This window comes from Pelodiscus sinensis, chromosome 11 (genome assembly GCF_049634645.1).
Source record: "Pelodiscus sinensis isolate JC-2024 chromosome 11, ASM4963464v1, whole genome shotgun sequence".
In the NCBI taxonomy this organism is placed as follows: Eukaryota; Metazoa; Chordata; order Testudines; family Trionychidae; genus Pelodiscus; species Pelodiscus sinensis.
Genome location: NC_134721.1, coordinates 35,375,201 through 35,388,777, shown reverse-complemented (window position 1 = coordinate 35,388,777; position 13,577 = coordinate 35,375,201). Strand labels below are relative to the sequence as shown.

Sequence of the window (13,577 nt, the reverse complement as noted above, 5' to 3'; positions counted from 1 at the left end):
TGCCGCGGCCAACAAGAGCGGGGCCTCCTGGCAGCGGTGTGGTCTCCGTTTGCAGGCACTGGGCAGGGGGGGCTGCCCAGAGGCCCGGCCTGAGCTTGGGAGCCATGTAATTGTGGGTGCATGTGGCTTTAGGAAGTGCGGGGCCGGGCAGCAATTTTGGTTGAGCAAAAAAAAAAAAAAAAACCCCATTAGCCTGACCCCTGTTAACCATGCCCCAACCCCCATTAGCCACACCCCCGTGTCGTTCGTCCCGTCCCCCCCTGTTAGCCAGGCCTCTGGAGGCGACATGCTCAGAGCAAGATGGACACATGACCAGAAGTAAAAGCTGTCATGTCACCCCTCTTGAAGGACTTTTCCCACCATCCTCCTACCAACGGGTTAGTTTGGCTCCCACCAAACCCCACTCATGCAACTATCCTGTAATTGCATTAACCCAATGTGTGCGACATTAACTTGGGGGTGGAGAGGCTGGGGGAAGTGTTCCCTCTAAGGCTATGTCTACACTCGGGGCTTCTTGCACAAGTACAGCCATTCTTACACAAGAATGTGCAGAGCATCCACACTGCCCGCCTGCTCTTGTGCGAGGACATTTACAATACGGCGTAAGAGAGGGCGCCTTTTCCGGAAGATCCCTTATTCTTACTTTCAAGGATTTATTTTCCGCAAGATCCCGTCTAGACTGGCACTTTTCTCCGGCAAAACCCCGAGTCGGAAAAAAGCGGCAGCCATGTTCATGCAAATGCCGTGGGGGATATTTAAATCCCCCTCGGCATTTGCAATTCTGAAGTGTCTCATTAGCATCCCTTTTCCGGAAAAGAGTGCCAATGCAGACACAGCCCTACTGGCAAAAAGCTCTCGTATAGATGCAGTTATACTGGGATAGAAGTCCCTTTCTTTTTTGCCTATTATAGCTTATTTTGTTCAGGGAACTGGTACAAGCTATACTAACAAAAGGACTCTTTGGCAGTATAAGTTACATCTCTAGGCTGGGAGTAGTGTCACACTGAAAGACAGAACTATTCAGCTTCACAAAGGGAGTTGGGAAGGGGTTGTGTGGTCTGTAAATATGGTACTTACACACCAGAGCAGCTCTAAGAGCTCTCATGTAGCAGAGAAGAGCAAGAGATCTGGCTGGGAGCAGAAATGAGAGAAATTCAGATGCAAATTTTTACCAACTAACCATTGGAACGTGACCGGGGGATGTGGTGGATGCTGTATGGTTTGGAGTCGGTAAATCAAGACCAAATGGCTCTTCTAAAGTGCACACACCGCTCCATTGCGGCTCGTGGGCCTGATGCAGGGATCAGTGGGTGACTTTTTTTCTTTATTTTCAAACAAACTAAGTTTTTGAGGATTTTCAACATTTTTGTTTTGGCTTTTAGATTAAATTTGTTTAAGACTGGGTGTGGTGATTTTGGTTTCGTTTTGTTTTTTCTACCAGAAAATTTGTGAGGTTTTTTTTGGGAGGGGGGGTGAGGGAGGAATAGTGTTTGGAAAAAGCGGGTTGGGAAAAAGTGATTTTTTTCAGTGGCTTTCAGAACATTTTACAGTTTTAAAGTAGCTCTTGGAAGAAAAAATATTTTAAAAATAGGTTTTGGCAGAAATATGTACATACTTTGACAAAAAATATTTGGGAGGTTCAGTATGTTTTTGGCAGAATGTTTTGTATGTTTTGGTGGTTTTCATAAAAAATGTTGGTGGTTTTGCCCCCTTTTTTGACATTTTTCCATTGTTTGCAGTGTTGTAGCCATATTGGTCTCAAATATTAGTGGGACAAGGTGGGGAAGGTAATAGCTTTTATTGGACCAACTTCTGTTGGTGAAAAAGACATGTTTTCAGCTTTGTGTAAGCTGTATTACCTTACTCACCTTGTCTCTCAAATTTTCCATTGACATTTTTGACCAAACAAAACTGTTTTTTTGTCTTCACCTAAACTTCATCGGGGGTGGAGGAAATCCATTTTCAATGAGCTCTGATGGTGTCTTTTCTCCTCACTGGGGTCTACTTGCAAAAAACACTTAGCCCCTCCGGCTGTCATGTAGTGGGGGAAACTTGGGCTGGGGCCTGGGACATTGGAAGAGGAGTGTAACGTTAGAGTAGCAATGGGGTTGCTATTGTTCTATTCTATATAAATTCATCACTGTGATATCTGGGTACTTTCCAGTCATTCATTGAGCAGCATGACTACATATCTGTCATGTAGGGTTTCTCCTTCTTGTTACACCTTGGTTCGGTGATGTGGTGGAAGCCTCAAGGGTTAAAGCCGATTACCTAGTGAAAACTACTGGATGATGGTGTAAAACAAATGATCTTTATTAAGTGGAATGATTCTTTTATCAAAACCAACAATTAGAAAATGGTCTTTTTAACTAACAATTGCCTAATGCTTTTACAGGGTAGAAAACTTGAACACAACTATACCTAACTGATTACAATTCCTAGATTACAATTTACTCATATTAAATCACTGACTCTAATTTGCTTAACAAAAATACAAAAACAAAGACAATATAATGATAATAAAAACTCTGTCTAAAGCCGGCCTCTCTATGGTTATTTTAGGGCAGCAGGTGAAGTTAGTCATAAATCTACTTTTACAACTTAACAACTCCTGGACTTCTATTTCTAACACTTATACTTAACTTAAATACAGCACTACTATACAACACAAAATTATACGATTTACACAGTGTGGTTAACAGAACTTAGATACACTTTACAGAAATACACAGTGAAATTAACACAATATAACTATTAATTAAACCAATAACTAATACATTTAAGCAATACTTACAAATCCAGCAACGATAATAACACAAAGACACACTAGAACTCGGAGCATGCTCAGGACTCGTGCACCCCTATATTTGACTCGAAGGGTGGGGAGGCAGCCTCAGGGTGATCAGTCCTTTAGCCGGGCAAAAATAAAGACACGTGCCCTCAATACACGGAACCTCCGTCGAACAAAGGGATTGAGGGTCTTTTATAACATAACCTGATATCTGGTACCTTATTAGGGTTAGTTCCCTGGCCGGGTCTGATAGGCTGGTAATGAGGTAACGTGAAATACTGCCCTATAGGATTTTTCATGATGCCCACCTGATGGCCCTGTGGACAGTGCTGGGTGTGGGCATGGTTAGTGTGCATGGCAGTTGTGTCTTATCTCCCTATGCCTACCTCCCTGTTCTATGATGCCTACAAGGCCAAATTCCGTTTTACAGAAAGCTGCATTGTGCTTCCCGTGCTTCTCTGAGTATCTCACAGTCTGGGTTTTCTGTGAGAGGCCTTGTGTGGCAGGATGGGCTATACGTGAAGGCCATGGACAGAAAAAGCCTGCTTTACAACACTTCTCTCCTCTCCCCAGGAGCAGAGACACATGCCATGGAGTGTCTTGTTTTGGTAGGGTTTTTTAATACAACTGTTGCTCTGTATTAAATTAAATTAATGGAGATTGCCTATCTCCTAGAACTGGAAGGGACCTTGAGAGGTCATCAAGTCCAGTCCCCTGCCTTCACAGCAGTACCAAGTACCATCCCTGACAAATTTTTGCCCCACATGGCCTCCACAAGGATTGAATTCACAATCCTGGGTTTAGCAGGCTAACGTGCAAGCCACTGAGCTATCCCTCCTCCCCCCCCAACAGAAGGCAGGGTAGGGGATTCAATTTTTCCTTGGGCTGCATCTAGACTGGCAAGATTTTCCGCAAAAGCAGTGCTTTTGCGCAAAAACTTGCCAGCTGTCTAAACTGGCCACTTGATTTTGCACAAAAGCACTGACGTTCTAATGTCTGAAATCAGTGCTTCTTGTGCAAATGCTTTGACGTTCCCGTTCGGGCAAAAGCCCCTTTCCAGAAATGTTTTTGCGCAAGAGGGCCCCAATGGCGACAATGGCGATCGGGGCTTTCTTGCGCAAAACCGCATCTAGATTGGCACGGATGCTTTTCCACAAAAAGTGCTTTTGCGGAAAAGCATCTGTGCCAATCTAGATGCTCTTTTTGGCAAATGCTTTTAATGGAAAAGCATTTGCAGAAAATCATGCCAGTCTAGACGTAGCCTTGGAGCAGCAAGCAGTGAGGTTTGGGAGGGACTTAGCTCTTTGGGGAGCTCATTTTGCAACCCCCCACAAAGATCTGTCTCCCCACACAGATGCGCTTTACCCTTTCTGTGGAGAGTGACATAGGAGCAGAGGTGGGTCTGCATCATGGAATTATAACATCTACACAAGCGATTTCATCACTGGACCCAACCACATCAGAGGCTCATTTAACTGCACATCCTTTAATGTGATCTATGCCAGCAATGCCCCTCTGCCATGTATATTGGCCAGACTGGATGGTCTCTATGGGAAAGAATTAATGGACACAATTCAGATATCTACAAAGGCAACACACAGAAACCTGTTGGAGAACATTTTAACCTGCCTGGGCACTCATTAATGGATCTCAAAGTCACTGTGTTGTTTCAGGTAGGGATGTAATAATGTAGTCAATTAACTGATAAGCAAAGCTTATAGGTTAATGGTACAAACAATATGCATTTCCCTCCCCTTCTTCCCCAGTACATTTTTTATCAGGCAAGCCAGCTCAGCCCTGGCTTGTGATGGGTCTGGGACGTACTTCTGCTACGGCTCTGCATTTAAAGTGTATTAGGAGTCGGGTGGGCAGGCAGCCCAGCTCAGTTCTGGCACGTGCTGGGTTTGGGAGCTCAGACCCCTTCCCATGACAGGGGCTGCTGCCACCCCCCGCTGCTGCCTCTTTATCAGAGGCAGCAGCACAGGGTGACAGGCAGCTGGTCAGTGAAGGGACCTGGTTTTTCAATTGGCTTCCCTCACAGACCGGCTCCTGACTGGCACCGCAAGGCAGAGGCATCACCACAGAGTGGCAAAGGGCTCCATCTGAGGCTGCTGGTAGGCCTGGCCCTCACCTGCCATCCACCCCAGGAGGAAGGCCTTCCCCTACCCCTCAATAATGTTATGCAGCACACAGCATGCTGCGATGACCTCCGGGACGTGTTGCACTTCCGTGTCCAGGTGGGTCAGGAGGCACCTGAAGTGAACCGTCAGATGCCCAAAGGTGCACTCCACGGGGCTGCAGGGCCCGGTCCAGGTAGGTGTTAAAGGCAGCCTGGCCGCATCAGCCAAGCCATCAGGGGGTAGGCTGCATCCCCCATGATGCAGACCAGCATCCTGACGGCCCCGATGGTGAAGTCCCACTGGGGGATGTAGGTGCCCACCTCCAGCCTGTGGCACAGGCTTGAGTGTGGGCGTCGTGGGCCCAGCTGGACCACCCCACGTAAATGTCCTGGAACTGTCCCTGGTGGTCCATGTGTGCCTGTAGCACCACCAAGCAATAGCCCTTCCGGTTGATGAACTGGGCCGCTCAGTGCTCCGGTGCCTGGATGAGGATGTGGGTCCTGTCCACAGCTCTCCCGCAGTTTGGGAACCCCAGGGTGGCAAAGCCGGTGATGGTGGCGTCCAGGTCATGGGGCCGGATGACCCTCTGGAGCAGCACATCGTTGATGGTGTGGATGACCTGCAGGGGCACAGGGGATGCACAGAATGAGACACAGTGGGTACATGGGCCCATGGGGTATGCTCACCCTCCCTTTGATGGCCCCTCCCCCCATGCAAGCCAGGGCCCTCTGCTCCTGGGGGTTCCCCCTACACCAGCGGGGCTGTGTGCAGGAGGGACAGCGTGACCCCCTGGGTGCAAGGCTTCCCCCTGCCCCTACAGCCTCCCTGCCCCCAGTCTGGCCCCTTCCCTCCGCCAGGGCAAGCCCACAGTCCACGGAGGGCCTTACCTGCTGGACAGCTGCACCAATGGTGGACCTGCCCACCCTGAACTGGTTCCCCATGGAGCGGTAGCTGTCTGGGGTGGCCAGTTTCCAGAGTGTGATCGCGACCCTCTTTTCCACGGGGATGGCGGGGCGCAGGTGGGTGTCCTGCCTCCGGAGCGCAGGGGCGACCCAGTGCAGAGCTCGTGAAATGTCCCCCTGTGCATCCGGAAGTTCTGCACCCAGTGCTGGTCGCCCCATTGTCCCAGCACCAGGCGCTCCCACCAGTCCCCACTGGTGTTGTGGCTCCACAGGCGCCTGTCGGTGGTGGGGTGGGGGTGCCCAAGTGCAGCTGTAGCATGCATCTGGTCCAGCATGTGCTGCCGGTCTCCAGTTCCTGCTGAAGTCCCTGCTGGAGTCCCTCTGTGGGTCCCTGCTGAAGGACCTCCACAGCCTCAGTGATGGCCGTGAGGGGACATTGCTGGGTGGGGTCCTCCTACGGCTCCATGGCTGTAACGAGGGCAGCGACGGCGCCCGGGGCACTTGCCAAGGGCTGAAGTGTAGGGCACGGCTGTGGCTCTTGATGCCTCACAGAGGTGCCTCAGCATGCAGCCGCAGGGAAATGGCCGTCCAAGGGTCCCTTTAAACGCAGTTAGACACTAAGAGCCAAAAGAGCTCAGGCCTCCTCCAGCCCCCCCACTCTAACACAATGCCCTCCCCCTCCCTGAGAACCAGGCACCCCCACACTCCTCCCATTCTAACCCAATGCCTGGGTCTGACTGGAGCTGCCATCTCCACAGCCACGCACTTCTCCCTCCAGACGCTGGGGCACGTGCACAAAGCGGGCATGCGGCTCCGAACAAGCCGTAACCCTGAGAGCCGCATTTCTGAGAGAAGAGCCACACGCGGCTCAAGAGCCACAGGTTGGGCACCCCCGGTATAAAGTATCAAGCGTGTGTTTTTGATAGATGTTAAAGCTCCAGAACTGGCACCTGAAGGGCTTGTGTACACTGGCAAGTTACTGCACAGAAACTGTCTTGCTCAGGAGTGTGAAAAATCACCCTACCCCGTGCCTGGACTGCAGCAAGTCTCAAAGCAGGAACTTGCCAGTGTAGACAGGTTTCCAGAGCTGAGGGCTACGCCCCTTGCGGAGGTGGGTTTCCTAGAGCATTGGCAGAGCTCTCCCCCAGCACTGGGGTCACAACCACAATGTTTTCTTAAAAGTGCTGCCTAAATGCTGCAAGTGTAGACAAAGCCCAAGGCTTGGGATTGCAAATACCTTGCTGCTATCGTCTCCCGATCGTTCTACATTTACATATAAACTTTAACTGTGGCTTTAATATAAGGCTCTTATATTTTCTTTCCTTATAGAACTAGAAGATTTACTCAGCGTTGCCTGGGTCCTTTAGGTCAGGGGGCTGGCGGTGTACGTGTGTGGGGGGGAGGAGAGGGCACGGTGTAGGATTCAGGGCAGAGGATTGGGAGGGGGAGTGGGACTCAGGACGGGGAGGGAGTGAACGCTGGCTTTTTCCCTCAGGTGGTGGGGACCATGCACCCTGCTCACTGGCTTGTAGCTGCAGTGGGGAGGTAGGGTTGCCAGGTGTCCGGTATTGCACCAGACAGTCTGGTATTTGTGGCTTCTGTCCGGTTTAAAAAAAACCCCAGAAAATACCGGACATGTAAAATGTCCAGTATTTTCTGTTTTTCTTGGACATTCTTCCCCCCCTGCGCCGGGTGTGGGGAGTGTGGGGATTAAAGGGGCCATAACTTTTCTCAACTTTTTTTGCTCCATCAGTTTTTTTTTGTTTTTTTTCCCCACCATGCTCGGTATTTTTTGTGACTCCATCTGGCAACCCTATGGAAAGGGCTGTGCATCCCGCCCTCTACCTTCTTCCAGGGCGAGCCAAGGGCCATGCACCCCACCTACCAACTTGTCCCTGCAGTGGGGAGGAGGGACTGCTCGCCCTGCCCACCTGCATATCCCTGGAGGGCTGGGTCAGGGTGGGGAAAGCCTGGAGTGGATGGGGAGCTGTACAGGTTGGTCCTGGCAGAGCTTCCTGGAACAGGGCCTGAGGATGAAGCGGGGCTGCTCTGGGCAGCTCTGCAATGCTGGGAGGGCAGACTGTGGCTCCTCTGCTGCGTGGAGGGGCCTTTTCTCTCCACCCTCATCTGGCAAGGACATTTTCTCTCCTCTCCTCCTCCCCTCACCCCATCCAGCAGGAGCCTTTTAATCCCTCCCCTTCTTCTGGTGCTGAAGCCAAGGGCCACATGGGGAGGAGTTTGGGGCGGGGGGGAGCACTTACTCAGTCTGGTGGCTGGCAAGATGGCAAGCCGCAGCCCCTGCTGGCTACTTTCTTGGTGCAGCTGCCCCAGTGGTGGTTGTCACTCTGGATCTAGCTCTTCCTTCAATCAGACCCCTCCCTTTCCATGTTATGGAAAATGTCCCCTTCCAGGCACTTCCTGTTTTCCTGGCACAACCAAACCCTGACCTTGCTTTAAGTTATGAGAAAAAGAAGCTTCCAGGGGTGGCAGGTTTGTATAATTTTTGGTGGTGCCCCATTAACCATGCCCCCTGCCCCCTGTTAATCAGGGCTCTGGAGGTAACACGCTCTGGGCAAGATGGACACATGACCAGAAGTAAAAGGTGTCATATCACCCCTCTCAAAGGACTTTTCCCACCATCCTCCTACCAACAGGAATTAGTTTGGCCCCCACCAAACCCCCCCTCATGCAACTATCCTGCAATTGCATTAACCTAATGTGTGTGACATTAACTCGGAAGCAGAGAGGCTGGGGGAAGTGTTCCCTCTAAGGCTATGTCTACACTCGTGGCTTCTTGTGCAAGTACAGCTGTTCTTGCACAAGAACCCGCAGAGCATCCACACTGCCCGCCTGCTCTTGTGCAAGGAAATTTACAGTATGTCATGGTAAGAGAAGGCGTCTTGCGCATGAGCTACGCTCTTTTCTAACAGGTGTAAGCTCTCTTGCGCAAAAGGGCAGTGTGGATGCTAAAATGGCCATTGGAGCTTTCTTGCGCAAGAGAGCGTCCACATTGCCGTGGATGCTCTTGCACAAAAGCACAGCTCGCACATGGCAGTGGGGACGTGTTCTTGCACAAGACTTCTTGCACAAGAACCCTTGCGCAAGATGTTCTTGCACAAGAAGCCGCCAGTGTAGACCTAGCCTAAGAGTTTCCTCCCATGAGCAGAATGAATTTTGTGTTGTGCACCAGTACTGAGTTCATGTGGCTTGTTTGGATGTGCCACTGTGGCACCCAAGTTATTAAGAAATATTTTATAAAACTTTACCTTTTCTCTCTGCTGCCATGTCTCCTCCCCTTGCTCCATCAGCTCCCCTGGTGCCTGCTGCCCCCCAACTCCTCACCCTCCTCTGCTGTCCTGACTCCTGCCCTTCTCACTGCCCTCAGCCCTCCTGAGACCTGCCCCCTTCCACCAGCCCTTCTCTCCCCCCTGTGCCCACTCCTACAGTAGCCACACTCTGATCATGTGAGCTACCCCTCCTCATCCCCTCTCCTAACACCTCCCTCTACACACCTGCCCTGCCTCGCTCCTCTGGTGCTGGTCCCTCCCCTGCAGGTGTCTGCCCTTATGCTTCACCCCAGAATCCCCTGGCACCTGCACCTTCCCTTAGCCCTGCATCCTCCTGGTGCCTCCCCCTTGCCTTACTGCCCCTCCCTCTTTTTTTCCTTATTCCCACCCCCTCACCACTCTCTGCCCCCATTCCTCTCATGCCCCTGTGCCCTCACACATGACTTGCTCCATCCCCCCACCTTTCTCATGCCCACCCCTTCTTTCAAGCCTTCTCCCAGCACCTCCCCTCCCCCTCTTAGCCACCAATGCCCCTACCCTCTCCTCTCCCACATCACCCTGCCCCCCCCCTCCCACTGACACCTCCCCTCCTGCCCTTTTCCTCATTGTCTCCACTTGGCCCCCTGGCATTTCTCTTTCCTCCACCCTGTGCCTTGGTGCCTTCCCCTTTCTTCCCTCTCCCCCTCCGCACAAGCCCCTTCCTCTCCCACTCCTTCCCCCTAGTTTTCCTCTCCCACTCCTTCCCCTCCCCTACCTTCTGCCTTCCACTTTGCGGGGCCGGGGTCTGAGCTCAGGCTCCAGAATTCCCCGGACTCTGAACCTGGAGCTAGGCCGCGTGGCGCAACACCGCGCCGAGCAGTTTTAAAGTCCTGGGCTGTGACGACATGTCACGCCCGGGTGTCTCCCCGCTCACCTGTAAATGTCTCGCATGGCAGCAGTAGCCAGCAAGGGGGAGCCCGCCTGAAAGCTGCACACAGCAGGGATGGTCTGGGGCTGGGGCCAGGGGGGATGCTCTGGGGCTTGGGTGGGAGGACCTGCGGGGGGACTGGCGGGGAGTGGGGGGCCCACTCCAGGTAGTGGAGCAGGGCCCCTGGCTCTGAATATTGTTGGAGCACGGGCACCATGAGCCCATATAACTCACCGCCCATGGAAGCTTCATACCAAATTTGGTGGTCCTAGCTCTTCCCATTTAGGAGGATTTCTTGAACAAATGGACTCTGACAGATGCACATTTCTAAAATAGATATATTAGATACAGTACTCCTGTCAGGTGATCCCTAAGTTATCTGTAAAAATCTTAAGAGTTTTCTGCTGCCTACATAGTCTGTGAAATCATAGTTAAAGTTTCCTCCCTTCCTGACCGCCCCCCCAAGTCTGATATGGCACTATGGGTGAGCCAGGAGGGCCGTGGGCTCCGGTAAGATGCAGCCTCCCCCATGTGACTGTGCAAAGTCCACCTTAAGCCACATGCCAAACATCAGGCACTTTACTTCTGTGCTGCTGCTCATTACCTTCAGAGGTGGGTGCCTGGCCAGCATTGGACAGAAACAGGCTGCCCTGCCAGCACTTAATTTGTGTCATGGCTGCGTTCTAGCCTTTGGCATTGCTTTCATACAAAGAAATTAAACTCTGGGAGAGGCAGTGGGGCCCAGTGGTGATGGCAGGGGACAGCCCAGGCAGTCCGAGGGGACCAGTAGTGATGTGGGGGTCCAAAATACAAGTTCACTCAAGTGCTATTTTCCCTAAGGCTGGCCCTGCCCAAACACAGAAAGCTTCATTCTCCTCTACTCTTCAGACACTCCAAAAGGATGGTGGGGCTTAATGAGCCAGCATCTTTCGCGATCCTGCTCCAGTGCCTCCATTCCAGAACCCCCCAGCTACCTTTGCAAACCTTTCTTGTCCTGCTAAGCCCAGGCTCTGAACAAATCTGCAGCACACACATGTGGACAATCACACTGGGGCCCCACCTGCGAGCTACATGCAGGGATAGATCCTCACAAAGCCAGTGCTACCCCGTTCTGTGTACCCACCCTGCAGCCTTACCCCTGTGGGAGCAGGAGGTGCAACCCAGCTAGGCACTGAATCTCTATGAGAGCACTTAGGTTTATAGACATGCACAGAAAAGGAATGAAAGAAACCCTGTCAATCTACCACTAGAGGGAAGCAGACTCCTACTTAAAAGCTCCTATGTAAAACTCCGGTCATCTGAGGAAGGGGGCTGTGCCCATGAAAGCTCATGATACCATCTACAGGTTTTGTTAGTCTTTAAAGTGCTACCAGACCATTTGTTGTTTAAGTTTATCCTGTACAGATTAACTCGGCTACCATCTAAAGCTACTTAAAAGCAGTTATTGTTACTGAGGGTAGGGTCTGAAAGTCCCTACTCTGATCAGATACCTTCTACATGTTTTGTTAGTTGTTAAGGTGTGTCTAGACAATTTGTTGTTTTCTCAGATCAGAGTTCCCATTATGCTAGTCTGGGATAATCTTGACTGAGAGCAGAGTAGGGACCCTCTTGTGCCAGGCATGGCACAGACCTTAACTGAGTCTGGGGCCCAATCAGCCACATGCTATGCAGACCCCCAGTGAGAGCAGGGCCAGCCAGGTCACCCTGGGTGCTATTCAGACCGTGACTGAAGTTGTGTCCTGTGTCATGCCATGTGCAGCACAAATCCTGATCCAGATCAGGGCCCTGTTTAGCTGTGTGCTCTACAGCCACAGTGAGAGACAGCCCCTGTCCCTGACTGCTTAATAAACAATGAGTGGGAGGGCAAAAGGAGGCAGTGAGAGGGAAAGAGACTTACCTAGTGGCAAAGCTGGGAACAGAACCCAGATATCCTGGCTCACAACCCAGTGTCCCATCCACTTCTCATGTTAATAACATTGTTTACTTAGTACATATCTGTATTGCTGTAGCACTGGTATCTTTCCTGTTGCTAGGAGCTGTACAATGCACGGACCTGCCCCAAAGAGTTTCCAGCCCGATGTCGAATTGAATAAGCCATTAGTCGAATTGAAGAGAAGGGAGTAAAGATGAGGGCGGGCCTGTGGACCCTGGACACATGCATGCTCTTTGAGATTGTGTGGAGAGGATGGGTAGCCCAGGCTGCTAGCCTACCATCTTGGGGAGCTCATATTCAAGTCCAAATTCTGCCCCTGTCTCCATGTGAGAGCTTGGACAACTCATTTGGTCTTCTAGTGCCTTGGTTTCCCCACCTGTTCAGTGGAGTAATTTTTTTGCCTTGCATCCAAAGCAATAAATGCATTCAGGATTAGAAGATGCTTAGATACTACAGAGATGGGGGCCCTGGCCCCTTACTTCAGCTTGCACCATCCCTCACCCACTAGCCTCAGCTCACCCACGTGCCTGCTTATAATTTTTGCCCTGTGAGCAAAAGCCTTCTTGCAGAGTGCCGTTTACTGCACCCCAGTGTGATGTAGCACTTGCTGCAGCCCTTTTCACAAGGCAGAACTAGCCAGTTTATTTGCTCCTTGCCCTGCTGCTCTCATTGGCTCTGTTAGGTTAAAAATTCAGTGCTGGGCATGGGGGATGCAGTTTAGTATCACAGCACCATAAACCTGCTCAAGACCAGATTAACCTTTAGACTGAGCCATAATCCCTCCCCGCTGTTATGACAGGCATGCCTTTGACCCCAGCTAGTTTTCACTATTGCATGTGTGCTACTAACTCCCCACTAGCACAGTGGTTCCAGATGCACCTGCAGTGTTTTCACTAGTGGACATGTGCTGTTACATGATGTTGGTACTTGCACTATTGCCCTGAACTATTACTAGCCCATGGTACTTGTACTACTGCCCCTGAACTATTACCCATGCACCCGTTTCAAAGGTGCAACTAAGTTGGAATGCCCTGGTGAGGTGCATCAGTAAGAGATTGGCCAGCTGGGGGAAAGGCTCTAGATGTTCTGAGGGGGCCAGAGCACACCCAGGCTCCAGCCCCAGTGCTCAGAGTGCAATGGCTTTGTTGCCCCCCCGGATCTGGCAGCTGGGCAGTGTAGTGGCCCAAGCCCCAAACTTCCCCACCCCTTACTCTGAATCCCCCTCTCTACCACTCCTGCCCTGACTCCTGCACCACCACCCCACCCTCTGCCCTGACTCTTGCAGCCCCCAACACCTCCACACCCTCTCCTGCACTTAAATTTCTCCCAGGCACTGTCCTTAGGGTTGCCAGATGGTTGAAACAAAAATACCGAACACCCCCCCCCCAAAAAAAAAAACCTGGGAAAAAATTCTGTTGAAGGGGGAAAAAAGGGGGGAGACCAAAGTTGTTGAGCCAAAAAAAAGGGACTTCAAGGACTTTTTAACACTGAGTGCAGGGATAGGAAGAGGGGAGCGGTTGAGCACGAAGACCCGGGTTGCCAGGTGCCCGGGAGAAGAATGCAGAGAATAGCTGATCGCTCAGGTGTCCGGTATTCTCTGAATTTTTTTACGAGCGGAAAATACCGGACCCCTGGCA

At 51.4% G+C, this 13,577-nt stretch overlaps 1 protein-coding gene across 3 annotated transcripts; it reads right to left on the bottom strand.

Moving 5' to 3' along the window:
* Window positions 1-4,414: 4,414 nt before the first annotated feature.
* Window positions 4,415-13,287, bottom strand: LOC142830950 (uncharacterized). 3 transcript variants are annotated; one of them, XM_075939190.1, is made up of 3 exons: window positions 9,855-13,287; window positions 5,799-6,411; window positions 4,415-5,530 (listed from the first exon to the last, which is right to left on the bottom strand). In XM_075939190.1, the coding sequence occupies exons 2-3, from the start codon at window positions 6,146-6,148 to the stop codon at window positions 4,954-4,956; spliced, it is 927 nt and encodes a 308-aa protein (XP_075795305.1). In that variant the 5' UTR covers window positions 6,149-6,411; window positions 9,855-13,287; the 3' UTR covers window positions 4,415-4,953. The 3 variants fall into 3 exon arrangements, with proteins under 3 accessions (XP_075795305.1, XP_075795306.1, XP_075795307.1); XM_075939191.1 differs by lacking the exon at window positions 9,855-13,287 and adding an exon at window positions 9,080-9,215; XM_075939192.1 differs by lacking the exon at window positions 9,855-13,287 and adding an exon at window positions 8,075-8,343.
* Window positions 13,288-13,577: the final 290 nt, after the last annotated feature.

What these genes read in the sequence shown, in the direction of transcription:
- LOC142830950 (XM_075939190.1), bottom strand. Translation starts at nt 6,148, where the DNA reads ATGCTGGACCAGATGCATGCTACAGCTGCACTTGGGCACCCCCACCCC. An exon ending in TTGGTGCAGCTGTCCAGCAG is followed by an intron (nt 5,531 to 5,798) that starts GTAAGGCCCTCC and finishes GTGCCCCTGCAG; the next exon opens with GTCATCCACACCATCAACGA.